The sequence below is a fragment of the Diadema setosum genome, chromosome 5, assembly GCF_964275005.1.
Source record: "Diadema setosum chromosome 5, eeDiaSeto1, whole genome shotgun sequence".
NCBI lineage: Eukaryota > Metazoa > Echinodermata > Echinoidea > Diadematoida > Diadematidae > Diadema > Diadema setosum.
Genome location: NC_092689.1, coordinates 35,328,137 through 35,346,896, shown reverse-complemented (window position 1 = coordinate 35,346,896; position 18,760 = coordinate 35,328,137). Strand labels below are relative to the sequence as shown.

The 18,760-nt window shown below is 42.2% G+C and overlaps 1 protein-coding gene across 1 annotated transcript in view; it reads right to left on the bottom strand.

The window, feature by feature from the left end:
* Nucleotides 1-4,951: 4,951 nt before the first annotated feature.
* Nucleotides 4,952-18,760, bottom strand: part of LOC140228694 (zinc finger SWIM domain-containing protein 8-like) — a 68,119-nt gene continuing 54,310 nt past the window's right edge. Inside the window, exons 11-18 of the mRNA XM_072308962.1 lie at nucleotides 16,616-16,848; nucleotides 15,312-15,966; nucleotides 14,645-14,855; nucleotides 12,194-12,304; nucleotides 11,390-11,682; nucleotides 9,902-10,113; nucleotides 8,078-8,990; nucleotides 4,952-7,329 (exon numbers count right to left, since the gene is read on the bottom strand). Coding sequence (XP_072165063.1) covers nucleotides 6,875-7,329; nucleotides 8,078-8,990; nucleotides 9,902-10,113; nucleotides 11,390-11,682; nucleotides 12,194-12,304; nucleotides 14,645-14,855; nucleotides 15,312-15,966; nucleotides 16,616-16,848 — 3,083 coding nt within the window. The 3' untranslated portion in view covers nucleotides 4,952-6,874. The remainder of the gene's footprint in view (nucleotides 7,330-8,077; nucleotides 8,991-9,901; nucleotides 10,114-11,389; nucleotides 11,683-12,193; nucleotides 12,305-14,644; nucleotides 14,856-15,311; nucleotides 15,967-16,615; nucleotides 16,849-18,760) is intronic.

The following is an 18,760-nucleotide window of genomic DNA, read 5'->3' as shown; positions in this document are numbered from 1 at the left end:
CCTAGATGATAAATGGACATTTCTCTCAGACAGACAATTTGCATTGATATTACTTTTTGCCTTTTTTTTTTTAATTCACATTCTCTCACTTGTTTTTTTTTTTTTTCTCTCTTTCACACTCTTTCTCATATTTCGTCCTCTGCATTTTGTAAATCAGTAATTGTATATGTGTGTGTGTTTTTTTTTCAATGTCTCCACAAATTCACAAGAAACAGAGGCTGTACATTTTCAAGCTAGGTCATCATCAGGTCGTTGCACGACAGATCTCATTGACACAATTAAAACCCTGGAGTTGATTTTGTGTCATACTTTGGCTATTAAAGTGAGGTACAGATGTACCATTTACACATTGGGTAGAAAAGCCCTCAATGTCGGGTCTCAACCTGATCTTTAGCTAAAAGTGTCATTTCAAGATATAAGCTTCGGCTTATATTGGTGGGAGGAATACCTAAAGAGACATTTAAATGGAAATATTTCCTGCAAGAGAAATGGATTAAAGATCATTCCTCAGGGCTACGGGTCACAATCAACAACCTTTATGTTACGAGGGGTCACACTTGCGGCTAGCTACCACATACACAGAGGGAGACATTCCAGTCAAATGCACACTGTAGTCAAATAACTTTTTTTTTTTCTTGGTACCTGTTCAGAACAGATTGATTGGCACCGACAAGCGATAATACTTCTGTTGGAGCCAGATGAGCAATCAACCACAGATGTTGAAATGATGTGAGCAGTGAGGCATGTTATTAGGTACTCGAGTCATTATGTTGTGTGGATACGCGGTCATTACATTGTTTGACAGCCATCAAACTTCAACAAGCATTTCCGGCAAATTACCGTGTATTGGGGCAGCTAACAAAATGAGCAATGGTCCGGTGCATGGCATTTGGACGAAGTTCATCCTTACTTCAGGGGTTATTTCGTTGTCATGTTCTGTATGTGTGGCAGTGGGCACTAGCTATGAGCCATTCTCATAAATTTCCATAACAAACGGCCTTATCAGTATCTGTGAGAGCTTCTAAACTTAAAATCATTTATTGTCTTGTTTACATATGTAAATTATCAGGTTCCCAATTTTTTTGTCATTTGTCTGGAAGAGTTTTTGAAATTTCAATATAACAAAAGAAAACTGTCGTTCGGAGGACTGTGTTACAACTGTATAATGCGAGTCACTTGCACCGAAGACAGTCAGTTACTGTACACGCTCAAAAAAACACACAAGGTCAAGCTCTTTTTTTTTTTCAGCAATTTTTTTTTTTTAATACAGATTCCATTGACACAATTGAAAACAAGCAAGAGTACACAAAACAATGCTACAACTTGCAAGAAACATCTTCCCTAATACGATACTGGGGATGTCTTAAACAGTCTCTCTCACACAGACGTACACACAGACATACATACATGCATCCCTACACACCAACAGCACACTGACATCGCTTCATGAAGACTCATGTACACACACACACACACACACACAAACACAGTCAGAACACAACCACAGACATAATCATACACATGCAATCATGGAAAGAACACACAAGCGTGCATTCACACAGTGAAAACAGTCATTAACTACACGAATGTCAGATATAATCGGTTAAAAACACAAAGCAAGTCAACAAAGAGAGTATGACACTCAATTCTGGTAAAATATATCCACATTGAAAAAATTGAATGTCTCCATATACTGTAGTTTACACAATTGACAATTTCCCTCAATCTTGTTTTCTTTTCAAAATGTCCCAAACATGGAAAGATATCAAAATTTGCAAAGGTGTCGCATTACAGGAAAAAAAAAAATTCAAAAAGTCCACATTCACTGAGGTAAAAGGTTACTTCACCCTTTAATACAGAATTGATTCCTTTTTAAAGTAATCTGCTATGGAAACAAAAGGAGTGAAAATGCATTTACAACGATCCAATACTAGTGTTGATACGTACCTCTTTCACTGCCGAGAGCATAGGTGATCCTATTTGGATATGACTTCTGAAGTCTTTATTTCTTTCCGTCTGATTTCTTTGTGCCAGAAGTGAAATGCTCTACAAGAACAAAACTACAGCATACCAGTCAAAAGTCGTATGTGACTCCACCCCCCCCCCCCCCCCCCCAATCCGTCATGCACCAACAGTTGTGGTCCTAACCTGCCAAAAGTCTCACCAACTGTGGACCACAGAAAAAAGTTACAGCCTACCAGCAAGTCCAATACCAGTTTGTGGTAGAAAAGGAATGTGTATGACACTTCCATCAAGTTCATTACTGTATTTGACTTTTGCACGATGTCAAACCTTTTTTTTTCTCTTTTTTTTTTTAAGGGAATTGGCAACATTTTGCAAGAGAATGTAAAGAGATGAAATGATAAGTCCAAACATAACTGGTAGTGATTCCAAAGTGTTGCAAGAAAGAAGGTAGCCTTGGATCCGCCCCAAAAATTTCTTTGATTTGTTTTTTCCAGTGCTCAAGGTCATCTTCTATTTTGCACACGGTTAACACATGCCATGATTCACAAGGCATACACTAAATCATGAACCGCAAACTTGATGAAAAGTTCTGAATAATTCCCAATATAGTTTTGAGCTATACCCAGCCTCTTTAAAAAAAAAAAAGAAATGTAATCCCCACCCCATGTGATGATTTGCACACATGGGCTCTTACCACTGGAAAAAAGAAAGAAAAAAAGAAAGAGAAAACAGCCTTTTTTTTCTGCAGAAAATCAAGACTTTCACAAACCAATCTTTGGGCATTATGTTGGCATTAGCATAGAATGCTCTCAGAAAATTGAAATCACAAAACTTCCTGATTGAACGCAATATGACATCATGAAAAATGCATCTGAAATTTTCCCATCGGCATTTCTGGGACAACAACACTCTCTTTTTGTCTGCAAATCAATCATAGGGTCAAATCACGACCAAGAGTTAGAGACAGTGACACAACAGTCAACTTGTCAAACATGTTTAAAATCCACAAGTTCAAAAAATGGCCAAGCAATCTTTGATCTAACCCCCCCCCCCCTTCCCCTCCCTGTTTGAAGGAGTCCAAAGAATGACCATCCCTGCACCCCCATGCTTCCCCATTATGCATGGTTGGCTGGAAAGACATGGAATGTTGTCATCGTGCCACAAGGGGCGGGCGGGCATGAGCAGAAATTTTCATTGGAACACTTCATTGTTATTTACCTTCTCGTCTTTTTTTTTTCACTAGTCATAAAACCACAATGTCACAAATTATGGAAGAAGCAAATTGGATTACATGTTCTGGAGATTGGCATGAAATCCCTCTATGTATAAAGTGACAAAAGTTTTGTCAAACACTTTTTTCCCCCTATTTTTTTTTTCTCCTTATTTCTCTGAGGTACAATCGTACAATGTACACAAAGTCGTTAGTCACATACCAAACATACAGCGACACAATACAGCCATCAAACTTATCTACTCTCAGTGTAAACATCCATGACATTTTGCTCCTAGATTTATCTAATACACACACTGCATACATTTGTCCAAATGAGGAGCAACAGTCAAAGATTTTTTTTCTTTTTTTTTACATGGAAAAATCAAAATTGTCTTCATTGTGATAAGCTATCTGCATCTTTTTTTTTTCGTAAAAGGTACACACATATAAATTTGTGGGAAGGTCTTCAGTGATCAACATCACACACAAATTACTGTACATGTGGGACTGAGAATATATTAATCACTGATTTTGAAGCCCCAAATGCAGTGCTTCGCACAGGAATACAGGAAACTTCAGGTCACAAAAACATTAACACAGAAATGTCTTACACATTGCTATCTTCTTCAAGGAAACTGTACGGACTCGCACATTATTTGGCTCTACCATTTCAAAAATCCTGATATTGTAGAGCAATCAAGTAACAACATGCATTAAGAAAAAAAAAATCACACTAAAATTCACACTGCCTCGTTAACATTGCATTTTCTCAACAATTGTACACAGACTGGAAAGCTATTTACAGCTTACAGCTAATCTGACCCATGACACATCAGTGGGTTAAAATGGCTACTCCATCACAATTTGCACATTGTTTCTGTTACAAGACAAATATCTACTTCTCTTTAAAAGATAAGCTTAGATTAAACCTGAGAATATGTTTTGTTTTGTTTTTTGTTTTGTTTTGTTTTGTATTTTTTAGTTTTGTTTCTAAGATTCCTATGTCTAAACAAATTACACTCGAAAAGAAACAGATATGAAAATATAGAATTCATTCCTACATAAATAACAGCTGGGATTAAGCAATTGACATTTTGACACATGAATTTCAACAAAACAAATCAATCATTCAAAAAATTTACCAGTCACAGTGTATATATCTATATATATATGTATTTATAATATATCTATATTCATATATCAAAGCTCTTGTTTCTTTCTCAGTTAACCCCACTGAAGTTTTGCACAAAGTCTCTTGCAGATACGAACAGAGCAAGCTCTACGTCTATCATGACAAGCTCCTAGAACATCACAGCCACTTGCCAATTGCAGGGAAGGGATTTCAGTTTGTGTCACATCACCACCGAACACGCACAGACAAAGCCCCCTCTCCCCCCCCCCCCCCCATATGTCACATTTGTTCCACCCAGATGCCAAATAGCTCTTACACAAGTCTGTGTGACATGTCGCTTGTTCAGCACCAGCCTCCGCCCCCTCCCTCCCTCCCTTCCATGTAAAACATCACGCATGGAATCACGTGCGCATCGAACGAAAATAATCGACATGGCCGAATACTGTATGCGCCACATTTGTGAAATTGTTGGGTAGTCCTAATTTGCAAAAGATTACACTCGCTTAAATATGGCACATACAATACTGTATAAGCTTTTATTTTCGCGAATGAGAAGGTCACAGACATTTTCGTGAGATGTTGTTTTCGCAAATTGAAACTGACGCTATCATATTCGTTTGACTGGTCGGGGGGGGGGGGGGGGGGGCTAGAAGGTGCACAGTCCTGTGTACCACTGTACACACTTTGAAGTAGCTCCACACAATTTGTTCTGATTATTTTGCAAGACTTTCTTGTGTGCCCACGAGGTGGAAAAACAAGGTGTCCCTGAATAAACTATTTTTCTGGTCAAAGATTTTTCCAACTTCATTTTCATTCCCGTGTGAACTCCCTGGTATTCTGGCCACATGCATCTCAATAACACCCACTACTCATCCCATACAGAATGAAACTCGCTGAATCACTCACATTTAGCATGAACACCAGCTGGCACTCTTTTACTGCACCTGCCAAGTTTGACAAAGCCAATCAATGTAGAAACCAACTGACTGTTTCTCCATTTGCTCCTTCTTAGTATACAGACACCATGGATTTTGGTGGGGGAAAATGGATGAATGGAATTCAAACTCACAACAGTAGGGAAAACTGGTAATATTCCAAACTCCAAACCCCTTTAAAAGTTCCAAAATGCAAAAATGAAGAATGAATAAAGAACAAATACATCAAGTCTGCAACTTCGCTAATCAAAAACGGCTGAAACTCCCCTTCATTCTAGCAAACATAGGCACTGTAGCAACACTGAGCAGCAAACTCTTAATGTTTCTTTTTCTAATACATCAAGGTCACAAGATGTGACGCGCTATCAAGTACGCATACACAAAAATTGTCACTGGTGTTTAGTGATAAATTCACTCACACTGGTCTCCAAGGAGCTTTTGCATTTCTTCTTGAACGTAACTGAAACTAGATCTCTCTCCATCTCATAACACACGTCATCTCTTTCACATTTCACTGTCATTCATTCCACATCAATGGCTTAAAAACTTGTCCTTTTGTCCTTGCACTTTGCAAAATCAATACATAACATTGAGGCATTCAATTTTCTACAACTACAAATAAATAGAGCAAAGGAATAAAAAATAAAATGGGCGATTCAGACGCAAAAGGAAATATACTACTTACAAAAGAGGGGAAAAGGAACATAAACCAGAGGGGGAAAAAATGCTTTAGTTCTCTGTGTGAAACACACTTCAGAGACGGAAGTTTATTTGCACTTGACATTTCCACTCTGTGAAATTTACAATTCATAGATACAAAGTTACATCGGACTCACCTTCACAGTTCTTCTCACCCCAACCTCACGCCAACCTCATCAGCCACTTATCATTTCGCACCGAAGAACACAACACTACTCTCCACACTTTGTCCAGCTTCAATCCATGTCAATTTGTCTCAAATGTGGCATTGTTTAAAAAAAATAAATGTACAAATGTCACCCTTGTTAATTTTCTTTCTTTTCTTTTCTTTTTTTTTTTTACACTGTTCTCATCAAGTCACTGGATTCTAAAAGGAATCTGACAAACCACTTTGACACAGATTAGTGTGACACTTGGAAAGATCAGAAAAGTTCAGAGTGAGAAAGAAACAATGCATGTGAAGCTTTTACAGTAAGTTGTGTCTCTACAGGAAAAAAAAAAACTCCTTAAAGAATGTTAAGAATGTCAAGAATGAAGAGTAGACATAGCATTCTTTCATCACAATGTCAAAAACTGAAGTCTTTGCAACATAGAAACATCCATTAATGGGGGGGTCCCATGTTTCACACCTATAGGTCTTTATGGAGAATACAGTAGTCCTGAGTGTGGATGCAAAAATAAAAGGAAAACTTTTACAAAATTGTTAAAACAAATACAATTTCAACATACATTTACACCTTCCACTGAGCTCAAGGCAGTCCAGAATGAGGACCCTGCAGCTGAACCAAGTTCAGCCACTTACACATGGAGGAAATAAAAAAGCAGACATTTGGCTAAGCGCTACACAGCTGCCTCGACTGTCTATCAGAGAGCTAATTATTGTTGAACAGGCTTTGCACTGGCCCCTTTCTGGCCGGCCGCACGCCCCCATCAATGGTTGGTGGACACCGTCGTCGTTGACGGCGACGATGCCGCGGAGGAGGAGGAATGCTCGAAGAGGCTGGGCGACAGCGTGGCCGAGAGGCGAACCCAGAGGTCGTGCTTGCAGCGCGGCAGCCGGCGTAGCGACTGGATGAAGTCCTTGAACTGCGCCTGTCCGCCCGCCTGCATCGAGAACGCCTTCTGCGCGCTCTGCACCACGCTGATGAAGTCGTCATATTCGGGCGGCGTGATGTGGTACATGCGCTGGTGGATGCACTGGATGTACATCTGCACGCACTTCTGCACGATGGGGCTGAGGATTGGCGAGCGCAGGTTGGCTTGCACCGAGGTGTGGTTCATGGATGACAGGTAGTGGGCCGCCTCCCACGTTATCGTGTGCAGGACAAACGGGCTGACCACTACACTTAGCACACAAGCACAGAACTGCTGCACATAGCTGACACCTGGGGAACAAAGTACACAAGATGTGTAAGTTGGGAAGGCGAGAATGCGAACTCGAATGGAAGAAATAAACAACAAAAATCAAAACCGGGATACCCTGATTTACTTTCAAGCTGATCAATAGTTACTCTTTGTTGAAGGACTCCTCCAAAGTACTCATTGGTGACTATTCTTCCTCTGAAAATTTTCTAAATAAAAGAGAAGATCATTACACTTTCACATCATTACACTTACTGTAAACGTAGAAATTTTTGCTGTTCATTAATTTTTGCATATTCTGCGCTTCTTCTGGCTTGTATGAATTCAAAACCCTGTAAAATATCTTCACAATTTTCTCTGCACATTTTTATTGGGTTTGACAATTGCACACCATGAATTCAAGAACCTGCTCAACGCTAAAAATTAATCGCGGGAAAATATTGATGTTTACAGTACAGAACATCATTACACTTTTTATATACTTTGGATTTTGCCCTACACTGGGAGCATGTACCACAACAGACAATTCAAACTATGGTAAGAATGAAGACTACAGCAATAATAACGAAAGAGAGAAGTAATAGAATGCTGGCCAAAGATTCAGCATTGATTGGTTGGATGGACTGATCACAGTTTTGTCTCAGAACTTTCCTATGCTAGAGATTGGATGGAGAGTGGTAACATGTGTCTCTAAGTGGCCAGATATACAAGGTGATTCAAACGAATAAGGAAAGCAATTAGAGAGAAAAAAAAATGAGATGTGAAATTTACCTAATCTCTTCGCTATCTCCATCAGCCACTTAATGTCCTCTCCATAAGGTGGGTTGGGGGAGAACCTAGATTGTGTCCTCTCATCGTGTACTCTTCTAGCCAAAGTATCAATGCCAAGCATTCCCACCCTATAAGTGGCGTGCAGATAGAACAGTCCTGGGTGTTGTTGTGGGGCCATGGGCTGCGCCATGTTGGGAATGGGTTGAACAGGGTGGGGCTGCGGAGGGACCACAACACTGGGCCGCGTGTGCACGATGTTGGGCTGCATCTGCATGGAGTACTGCTGGATGATGGGCCGGGGCGCCATGGCCTGGCCCGGAGCGATCTGCAGGACCTGCGTCGGTGGGAAGCCCGTCCGGGGCACGGTGACCGCCATGCCCGGTACCGGCATGTTGGCGTTGTATGGACAGGGGCCGTGGTACTGGTGGTGCTGCATCCACTGCACGTTGTGAGCATCGCTAATTATCTGCGGCCGGTGCTGCAGGCGCCGGTCGGCGCCTGGCACCGCATGTGCAGCGTTCCCGAATTGGTGCCTGGCCACGTATGCGTGGTCGACGGTGACAAAGTCATGGTAGACTATTGGCACGGCATGCGGTGGCGCGAGGCTGTACGGTACACCGACAACATGCTGGGGCTGCACCATGCCCCTGACGGGGGCGTTGGCGTAGGGCACGACCTGTCCTGCCTCCTCCGCCCCGCCCTCGTTGGCCACCCCAGCCTTCTCCTCGTCCGAGTCGTGGTGGTGCTGGTGGCGTTGGTTATTGTGGTTGCCCTGTCCCGTGGCGTTGTCATGGAGCCACTCCCACTGCTTGGCGACATTGAAGAGGACCTCCGGGTAGACGTCTCCCCCCTTGGCTGCACTCTCTACCGCCAGGCAGGCCTTCTGCAGCATCATCACATCCTGCTCCTTGCACTGCCGGACAAAGAATGGGAATCAATGATGGGAGTCACCATGACTACAACAAATGCATTAATGGCAAACATCACTGATGATGACATTATTACTATCACGACAAGCAAGTCGACAATACCAATGTGACAACTGCATCGTTCTGAAATATTCATGTCTCTTTTAATCATCATTACTGCTATCATTTTCCAGGAAAAGGCTACATGCCCATTCATTTACATTGTAGGCACATGGTCAGAGTAGACTTGGCATACTTTGCTTGGCCATGAATAGATACAAACAGTCTTCACACTTTTCAAGCCACATGAAATTTTGATCAAGGTGTGCAACATCTACATGATACTTTTTTTTTCACATCCACCACTCGAATCTTGACAGTAGTCGCATATTGTTAGAGTAAGTTGCTCGTCAGAGCAGCCAGCAGAGAAGAAAGTCAGAAATACTGCTTCATTGCTAACTCTTACCATTGCACTGATTTAGGTGTGTTCAGAAGGACTCAAGACTTGTGTACATCTCGATTGCTCCATAAAATTAAGCTGAAAGTGATAGAACAAAACCCCAAGTTGTCCTACTTGCTTTACATCCACTCAATCCAAAAGAAGCAGGGAGTATATGTCACTTTGTCCTACCGTCAGCAACTATAAAGCTCTCCATGTTATGGTGTCCAATGTACACATTGCTGGAGCGTGACCCATTAAGAGATGAGAGTAGCCTTACAACTGAGGACAGACATAAACTTCAAGCATTTTGATGAATTCTGTTTTGATCCTGATTCCGTTTTGTCACTGGGTATAACAAATATGGATTCACTTCTTGTACATGTATGTATTCACTTCATGTCTGTTTCTACATCTGAAGCAAAGAAATCTCTCTAGCTTATGGGGAAGGGGGAGGGGAATGTGAGGGGTACCTACCTGCATTAGAGCCCTGTTCACATCGGTGGGGTTCAGGGCATGGGCGTGGCTGAGACAGGACAGGGCCAGCTGGGCAGCGGCTCGCACCATGTTGGGGTCGCGCCCTCTTGAGGCCCTGTCGGCCAGCGAGGCAGCCTCCGTCGGGGTCAGGTGACCTTCCCATGTCTCCACCAGCAGGTTGATGGCTGCGCTACCAATCTCCATCGCCTGACCTGAAAATCACATTAAGTGAACAAATGGTGGTCAACGGTCAAAGGTCAGAGTCAAGGATTTCCAACTCAACATACATCATGACTTCATACAGGAATACAACCAATTTTCCCAGTATGTGAATGTTTTAAGTGCATTACCAGTCAAATGAATTCATTACTTCTCATAGTTTTTTTTTTTTTTTTATGGTCACATGGTAAGTGTATCTTGCTTGTAACAGGACTGATACACCCCATATTTGCATCAGTGTAGGCTGTAATATTGTAACACATGTGAGTAAATTGCCCTCCAATAAGTACACTGGTGGTGGTGTTCACTCTTGTAAAACTGCAGTGAAGAAATTATAGGCCTACTGTTAGCTCAGTGAACATGGTAATAACAAGTGCATCATTCCTTAAGAGAAAAGTATAACTTGTAGCCCTCTTTTCCATGCAGTCTCAAATTTCAGATACTCTCATGTTCTGATAATATTTTGTAATCAGATTTGACAAATATATCAAGCAGCCTCCTGGGAAAGCCCTAAAAAAATCATCTTCAAATTTCTACAAAATTTCCTTTAGAATATGGCATTTGGCATATGTATGAGATGTGTTACATATCAGATCAAAACTACAACAAGGTCTTGAAGGAGAAACGATAGTATTTCATTACTATTCTCTGATTTACCAAGTGCTTTTATAAATATAGTGAGTCCACTTTGTTCAGCAAATGAAAAGGACTATCTCTAGAGCAGTCTCTGCAATACAAACCATAGTATGGAAAATGGAACAAATGACTTGGGTAGAGCTGCTGACAAAACAACCACAGGATCAACTTTCATTGGTACAAAATAGATTCCCAACCCCAACCATCACTTACGAAGGAGATTATCCCACCTGGATCCCCCCCCCCTTGCAAACTGAACATTGCATGAAAATTGCATCATACACATAGCACACATCATAAGCTTGAAGTAAGACGTCCCTCGCGATCAGGGCCCGCACTTACGGCCCTTGAAGCTCTAAGTTTGTAAATCCTCCCTGGTGCAGCCTCAGCCTTATTTCTGAACAAGTGACAAAACTACAGTTAAGTGGAAGAAGCCTACATTTTAAGCAGGAGAAAATACATCTTGAGCAGGAGACACCCAGATAGAGAGGGAGACATTCAAACTCCAGTCAGAAAGCAAGGGATCTTGAGAAAAGTGGGAGATTCGGCATCTCTCTTTCAAGTAAGGAAAGCTGGTGATTAGTTTATGAGCATTTTCGTGCTGTTATGTCTCAGTTTGGAAGACTTATCCACCTGTAATCCAGGAGACGTGTGAGGAGTAGGTGCGCGAGAGCCAGTTGGGCGTCACGGCGTTGTGCAGCCGCAGGGCGTAGAGGCCGATCTCAAAGGCGCACAGGTGCAGACCGCGGTGGGGACCCGAGTGGTTGGAGTTGGTGCACTCCTGGGTGAAGAGGGCCGTGCTGCTGGACCCGCCGGCCCGCATCAGGACCGTCTTGGCCAGCTCAAAAAAGAAGTGGGCAGAGGCCTCGCTGGGCTGGTTGGGCACCGTCGGACAGTTGTCGTTGCGGCCGCCCTTACGACCCCTTCTGCGGGAGATGACAGGCGTGGTTTTTTTGTGGGGGGTGGGGAGAGGTCGGGGAATGAAGGACAAAATGTTCAGACAGGTATCTACCCATTACATAGCAAAACTACTATATAATCAAGAATGTATTGTTCTCGTTACTATGAGTAAAGAAGTGCAAAAATGCTTTTATCATATTTCTAACAATATTATCAGTTGAACAGATAGGATATTACTCCATTCCATAATAAGAGAAAAATGCACAGTATCTATTTACAACTGGAACTTTTGCAGTACTACAGGCATGTACTAAAATTCAAAGCATACATGCTCTATGCAGAGTGACTACTTCAGGAGTGCTACCACTCACCTACAGACAAAAGCTTAATACCATGCGTGAAAACAGTGGTAATTTTGGCAAAAAGTCATCATCCGTGGTATTATCAAGCCTGTCACTCGTTCACTAACAAATCTTTGCGAATGAGACTCACTTCCAGGACCTGGTAATGGTTCTAGATACATTGCAGAATACTAACCTGTTACCCTTGCTTCCTGCCACACATGCCTTGTTCTCATTGATGTTCTCCACTGCACTGGGAACAGAGTTGATCCTCATGAGAGAGACTGGTATCCCCTGACCGGGACTCCTGGGATATTCATAAATTGAGGGGAGAACAGAAGAGAAATGATCACCAATCTTTATGAGTATCATCAAAGCATGTTTACCTACCAACGCCTGGTGGATTCAGCACACACATTTATGTGAAGAGAAAAAACATGTAGTTTTTATTACAGGAATTTGAACAAGAATTCTCGCTATTGCATTGAACTGTACAAACTACAATGTAAAAAGGTGGTGGCGCTATCTAACTTGTGTAACAGTAAGTCAACAACCCTGTGCCGCCAGTGTACAGCGTGATCTCTATTGATCTTATACACAAATAACGCACAGCACTACCTCTATCTCGAAACTACAAAAGTTCTGTAGATCTTCTTAGCAACTGTTAGATGCTGGGAAAAGAAATATCAACTGTAAGCCCTGAAAATGCATCTCTACTGTGAAGTGACAATGTTTTGGTCATATTGCAAAGGGGAAAATTAGATGTGATCATCACATATACAGTTTGCCCATGCCTACTGCACAATAACTCTGCATTACCCAAAGTGCACAAGTGAACAGTGAAAGTGTGACCCTGCTTGACCTCTGCCTGTTGTGTGAGGGTGGGTAAGATCACCTCATTCATTTCCACAAGGCATATGACCAGCGTATGGATCTGACCACTACTGACTAAATGTTTACGTTTATATGCGATCTATCAAAGTAACAGAGAAAGGCAGGTATTGAACATCATAAGTAAAAAAAAAAAAAAAAAAACTAGAAATGTCGCTATGGCGACTGATGCCTCCGCCATAATGCATGATTCTCCCAATAGGCGTATAGTACAATGTCTTCACAATGTGTGATCCATGACAGTTTCACATAACTGGCAAAATATTGAAATGACAGGTTTGTCAGAAATGTCTTGAACTGGGTTTGCTATAATTTTCTAAGAGTGCAGATACACATATTTGGGGAATTTGGGGGAAGTTTATACATTGAGTAATTTCCAAGGTACGAAGAAAGAGTGTGATGATGGTACAAAATAGAATACAAATACAAAAATTTTTTTTTGGGGGGGGGCATCGAAACCTGGCCTTTGACCCTTAACCTTTGACCTTTGACCTTCTGGCTGGAAATTTCCCGGAGGATCTCCATTAGGTAATGCATGTATTAAGTTTTGAAACTAATAATGCAAGCATTGCATATACTAGTATATGAGGGAAATAGTAAAATTTTGAGAAGTTGACCTTGACCTTTGACCCCTGACTGTTGACCCATGACCACTAAATTCCCTAGATAATCCCTGCCAGACAGTACATGCATACGTACCAAGTTCCACGAAGATACATTGAACCATTTGCGAGAAAAGTAATATTGCAACATTTTCACCTAACCTTTGACTTTTTGACCTTTGACCTTATGATATGAAACTCTCTCTGGAGAATCTTTACACAGTAGTACATGTCCACACCAAGTTTCAAGAAAATACCTTCAGGCATTGCATAGATATGGGGGAAATTGCAACATTTGTAGCATTTGACCTTGACCTTTTGACCTTTGACCTCCTGCCAATGTCACTAAGATCTACTCAACTAATTGTCCCATCATACATCATCCTTGGACCAAGTTTGGTGAAAGCTGCTTCATCCAGTTTTGAGTTATCACGTAAACAGATAAATTTTAGGATTTGACCTTGATCTTTGACCTTTGACCTCTGTCCGATTTCATTGAAAAACTAATCAAGTAATTGTCCCATCATACATCATCCTCCAACAAAGTTTGGTGAAATTTGCTCCATCCAGTCTTGAGTTATCGCGTAAACGGATACAATTTCATGATTTGACCTTGACCTTTGATCTTAAACTGATTTCACCCAAAATTTAATCAAATAATTGCCCCATCATACTTCATACTTGGACCAAGTTTGGTAAAATTCCAGTAAATATTACTCAAGTTATCGCGTAAACGAAAGCGGACGGACGGACGAACGGACGTACGGACGGACGGACAACCCGAAAACATAATGCCTCCGGCACCACTTCGTGGCGGAGGCATAAAAATATATAGATACCACATATTCCTGGAACAATTCTATATTGACATTCTATACCAAGCTGTCTTATCTGACTGTGCTGATCAAATAATACTATGTGAAGATTATTCTTGTAATATTACATTGATTACATGGAGATTGAATGGGAACTTTGCATGAAAGCATCAAGACATACAGGCTAGGTAGCAGAGATCCAAAACAAGCACTTTGCATCTATGCATACACAAGGTAGTACAAGTCATCTACAGGGTTGTAGAACCCTTGCCTTGCACAATATTGGTATTAAAGGGAGAGAAAAATCAGACTTCCTGGTATCCATGCCATGAGACTCACCCTTCAGCCTCCCTCATCTTCGGCCGCGCCCCCGATCCCCTCTCCCCGGAGCTGCTGGAGCTGACAGAGTCACTGGAATTGCCGCTGCTACCGCTGTCGCTGCCAGGCCCGTGGTATCGACCCCATCCCCCCGGGGGCACCCGCCTCGCTAGGGTAGGGGAGTTGTCACTGGAAGTGGTCTCTGGAGCACTGCTGTCTATACTAGCCATACCTGGGGGAAATTGGTGTGTAAAGACATCAAACTACCTCTCAAAGGGTTCAGATCATACAAAATTTCATATATACCTGTAGGACAGCTTTAAAACCTCATTACCGGTAGTCGGTTTCCAGACAAATATTTCAAACAACATTATCTCCAGAAGTAGTGGCAACACACTGTGGTAAATTACCTTACAAATGATCTATGGGAATTAAGTTGAATCTGCTATTTGGCTTTCATAAAAGGAATACGATTCTGTTTCTGTCGGAAGGAACTACTCCAATATTTTTTTTTTCCAGAAATATGCAGGATAGAAAGAGCAGTATAATACCAAGAGAAATTTGCACCAATACAGTTGGGTCTCACGACTAACATGGTGAGGTACAGAGACTGTGAAAAGCCTGCAATATATCAATTGAAGAAATTCTGTTGAAGCACCTTTAATGAAAAAATTACTTGATAACCTACCTTTACTCTTCCTTGGATGTCTACCAAATATCCTGCCCCAATAGCTGATTCCCGTGCTGGTTGCTGGATGACTGGCCCCACCCGGTCCGTGGGATGGGTGGTGGCTTCCTTCATCCTCACCTGGTACGGAGAACTCTCCCCTCACTCGGGCCCCGCTCCCTGGTCCGACCACTTGGGGTTGACCTATCCTGCACATGGGGGGTTGTTCAAGGTTGGAATTCCCCGGCATGCCCTGGGAACCCGACGGTGGGGCCAGACCGGTGGGGACCGGCGGCATCGCCTTTGCCTTCTTGTCCTTGCGACTGCTGCTGTCCGATCCCCCCTCACAACTGTCGTGGCTGTCCTTTCCACTCACCTTCCCTCGCTTGGAGTCCTGCTGGTGGTGGTGATGTTGGTGGTGCCCGCCGGTGCTGCTTCCGGCCCGGCCAGACGACGCGGCGGCCAGAGACATATCTGCAATGTTGTTGGCGAGGCGGGTGGCAGCATCCTCACTGATGTTGGGCTGGTGGTGGTGGTGGTGGTGGTGGTTCAGGGCGTGTCCCTGTGACTGGACCTGCTGGGAGGGCCTAATTACCGTCGTGTTGGTGGATACTGGCACTGCGCAGGGCGTCTTGTGCGTTTTGGGGCCCAGCTTGTCCAACAGCCCATCAAGAATCTGTAACAACACCATGGCAATAGAAATGCATGGGGCATGAATATTCAGAACATTAGTGTGCAGAAACTATCAGGATAGCAGAGAGCACTGTGTTTCTACAGCTTCTCTTGTCTTAACCTATTCTGTTTCACGTTCAGAACCTCATTTGAGTGATGTTAATGGTACAATCTTAAAGGGATGGTATAGTTTTGGCGGAAATGAGGATTGGGTTTTTCACTTTTTGTGAGACACCAAGAAAACCACTTATGAAATAGTACAGAGCATGCCATTTTAAGAGGAATTCAAAGTTTATTTGATGAAAATCGGTTTTGGAATGGCTGAGACATCCAAAAACAAACTAAGTAAAACAAAGCGATCGTAATAAATGGTGTGTCCCACCTTTTATTAGGATTGATCTTTTTTGGATATCTCAGTCATTTCAAAAGCAATTTTCATGAAATAAATGTTGAATTCCTCATGGAATTACATGCTCTTTCACATTTCTTAAGAGGTTTCTCCTTATCTCAACAAAAAATGTTAGAAACTTGAAATTAGGTTGTGAGATAGATGGACTGCCTTAAAACATTTAATAGGGCACCCTTAACTGTGCACAGGTTTCAAAAATATTGACTGCGACTAAGATTCCAAAGAGGGAGTCAATGGATGGTACCTGTCTCAATTTGCTCTGGTCTTCCTTGTAGTGGGACAGCATGGCCAGGGCTAGGTCTCCCCGCTGGCGCCGGGTGCCCTCGCAGAGCAAGGGGTGGTCCGCCTCACTGACGTTGGCCTTCATCGACATGGCCGCCACGGCAGCCTCGAAGCCCAGCTTCTCGTCGCTCGGGCTGCGCTCTCGGGCCTGCGCCATGCGCACTGATGACCGCTGCACACTGGCTGCTGGTTGACCTGCTGCGGAAGAAATGGGTTAAAATGTTCATTTTCCACGAGGCTGCAGTACATGTTGAAACCAGCATGCCAAAGATCCACTACATACAATTCATGGATAATGGACTTCTTACAGAAAAGTGATGTTCACAAAATGGGCTGATCACATACTCAGCTCTGTGAAGGGCATCAAAGCCGGAAGTCTCAACAGAATGTTCTCTGTACCTGAATGATCAAACAGGCAAGTGAAAATAGACCTCACACATATTTTTCTCACAGTTAAGAATTTGCAGTAACCTGAAAGTTTGTGTCATTGTTTTTTGTTCTTTTTTTTTAATATCTGTTTCATTATCTGTAGCATTATGTATGCTAATGTGCTGTCTAAAAATGAAGAAAACTGAACATGAGAAAAGACAAGTGTGAGTCCAGCATGGAAAAGGACAAAAATTAATTCACTGCGCTATGTTAACAACAAAGGGGGCTCTACCTCCTCTTTTTTTTTTTGCAAAAAACATGATAAATTCAGCTATTTTTACTCAGTTTTTTTATGGGTAGTGACATTCTCAAGACAAATCTGTCCATCCATATCCATTAAAAAAAAAACAATTATTAGCATTCATTTCTCAAAAAAAAAAAGAAGGAAAAAAAATCTTTCACAGCACAATGTTGTGAGTTCAAGATAACAAGTGCATTTGTTTCCCTTATCTAGATGGAATACTGTATGTCAGCCCAAACTCTTGCTGCAGTAGATGTGTCTGATATGAGCGACACTGCTGTGCTGCAAATCCAAAATTTCATGACAAGTGATGGTGGCAGGAGCAAAGTTGGCAACCGGTCAAATAAGTTCCACACGACTTGATTTCAACAACCCGAGACGTCCATCAAGAAAAAGTATCATCGCAATGAACGATATCATCAACAGCACGACACCACACTGGTAACAAGAGGGTAAATAACCATCCGTGCACACTGTGACCGACGCCCCCTTTCCACACCCCCAAAACAATATGTCAAGAATGATAGAGGTAGCGAAACAGGTGGCCCTCATTCGACAGAGATTAACGACGATCGAGATTGGTAAGGGAGGAAAACAATGACGCTCCGATGGATCTCCGACCCCATCCAATTCTTCATGCAGCCTAAAAGGCCTGCCAACAAACATTTTTGGGAGAAGTCATCCATAAACAGACTGCAAATTTTCAATCAGAGCATGTCCATGGAGACTTAATACAGACACATAGCTATACGAACACACGACAGCTGATAGGTCAAAAATTTGAATACAATGGAGAAAATGAGAAGACAGTTTAAAATAGTTCAATGTCAGAAAGAGCTTGACACAATATGTTAAGTACAGTTGAACCTCTCGTATCCGGACAAGTCGCGACCGGGGCTCATCCGGATAAGGGATTTGGCCGGATACGGGAGACTCAATGCTTTATACATGTACATATACATACACATGTACTGATGTAGCCCATTGTAGTACCACATGTAGTAATGTGTATACTGCAACCTTTTCATTGTTATACTCAGTAACAGACCCCAAAATAGAGGTTCGTGTTTGCAAGAATGAAATAATTTTCTTTTATAAATTCTTGGGATGATTTACCCAAATAATTATTAAGAAATGTATCAAGTATATGTAATTCATGTATGTTTGTGTAGGAGTTCTCAAGGAGTTGGGAATCCCCCTTTCCTCCCGTAATTCTTAAAAAAGATTAAAAAACTCACGGCGAGATTGCGTCCGGATAATAGAGAGATCCAGATAAAGGGAGGCCGGATAATAGAGGTTCAACTGTACAATACTACATCTCTGCATCATGATTATGAGAATCTTGTTGCCCGTTTCATTCCTTCCTGCTTGCTGTTGTATTTTTCTCAGCGTGTATCAAATCATGATGCTGCGCATGTCCTCAAACATGTCAGCAAG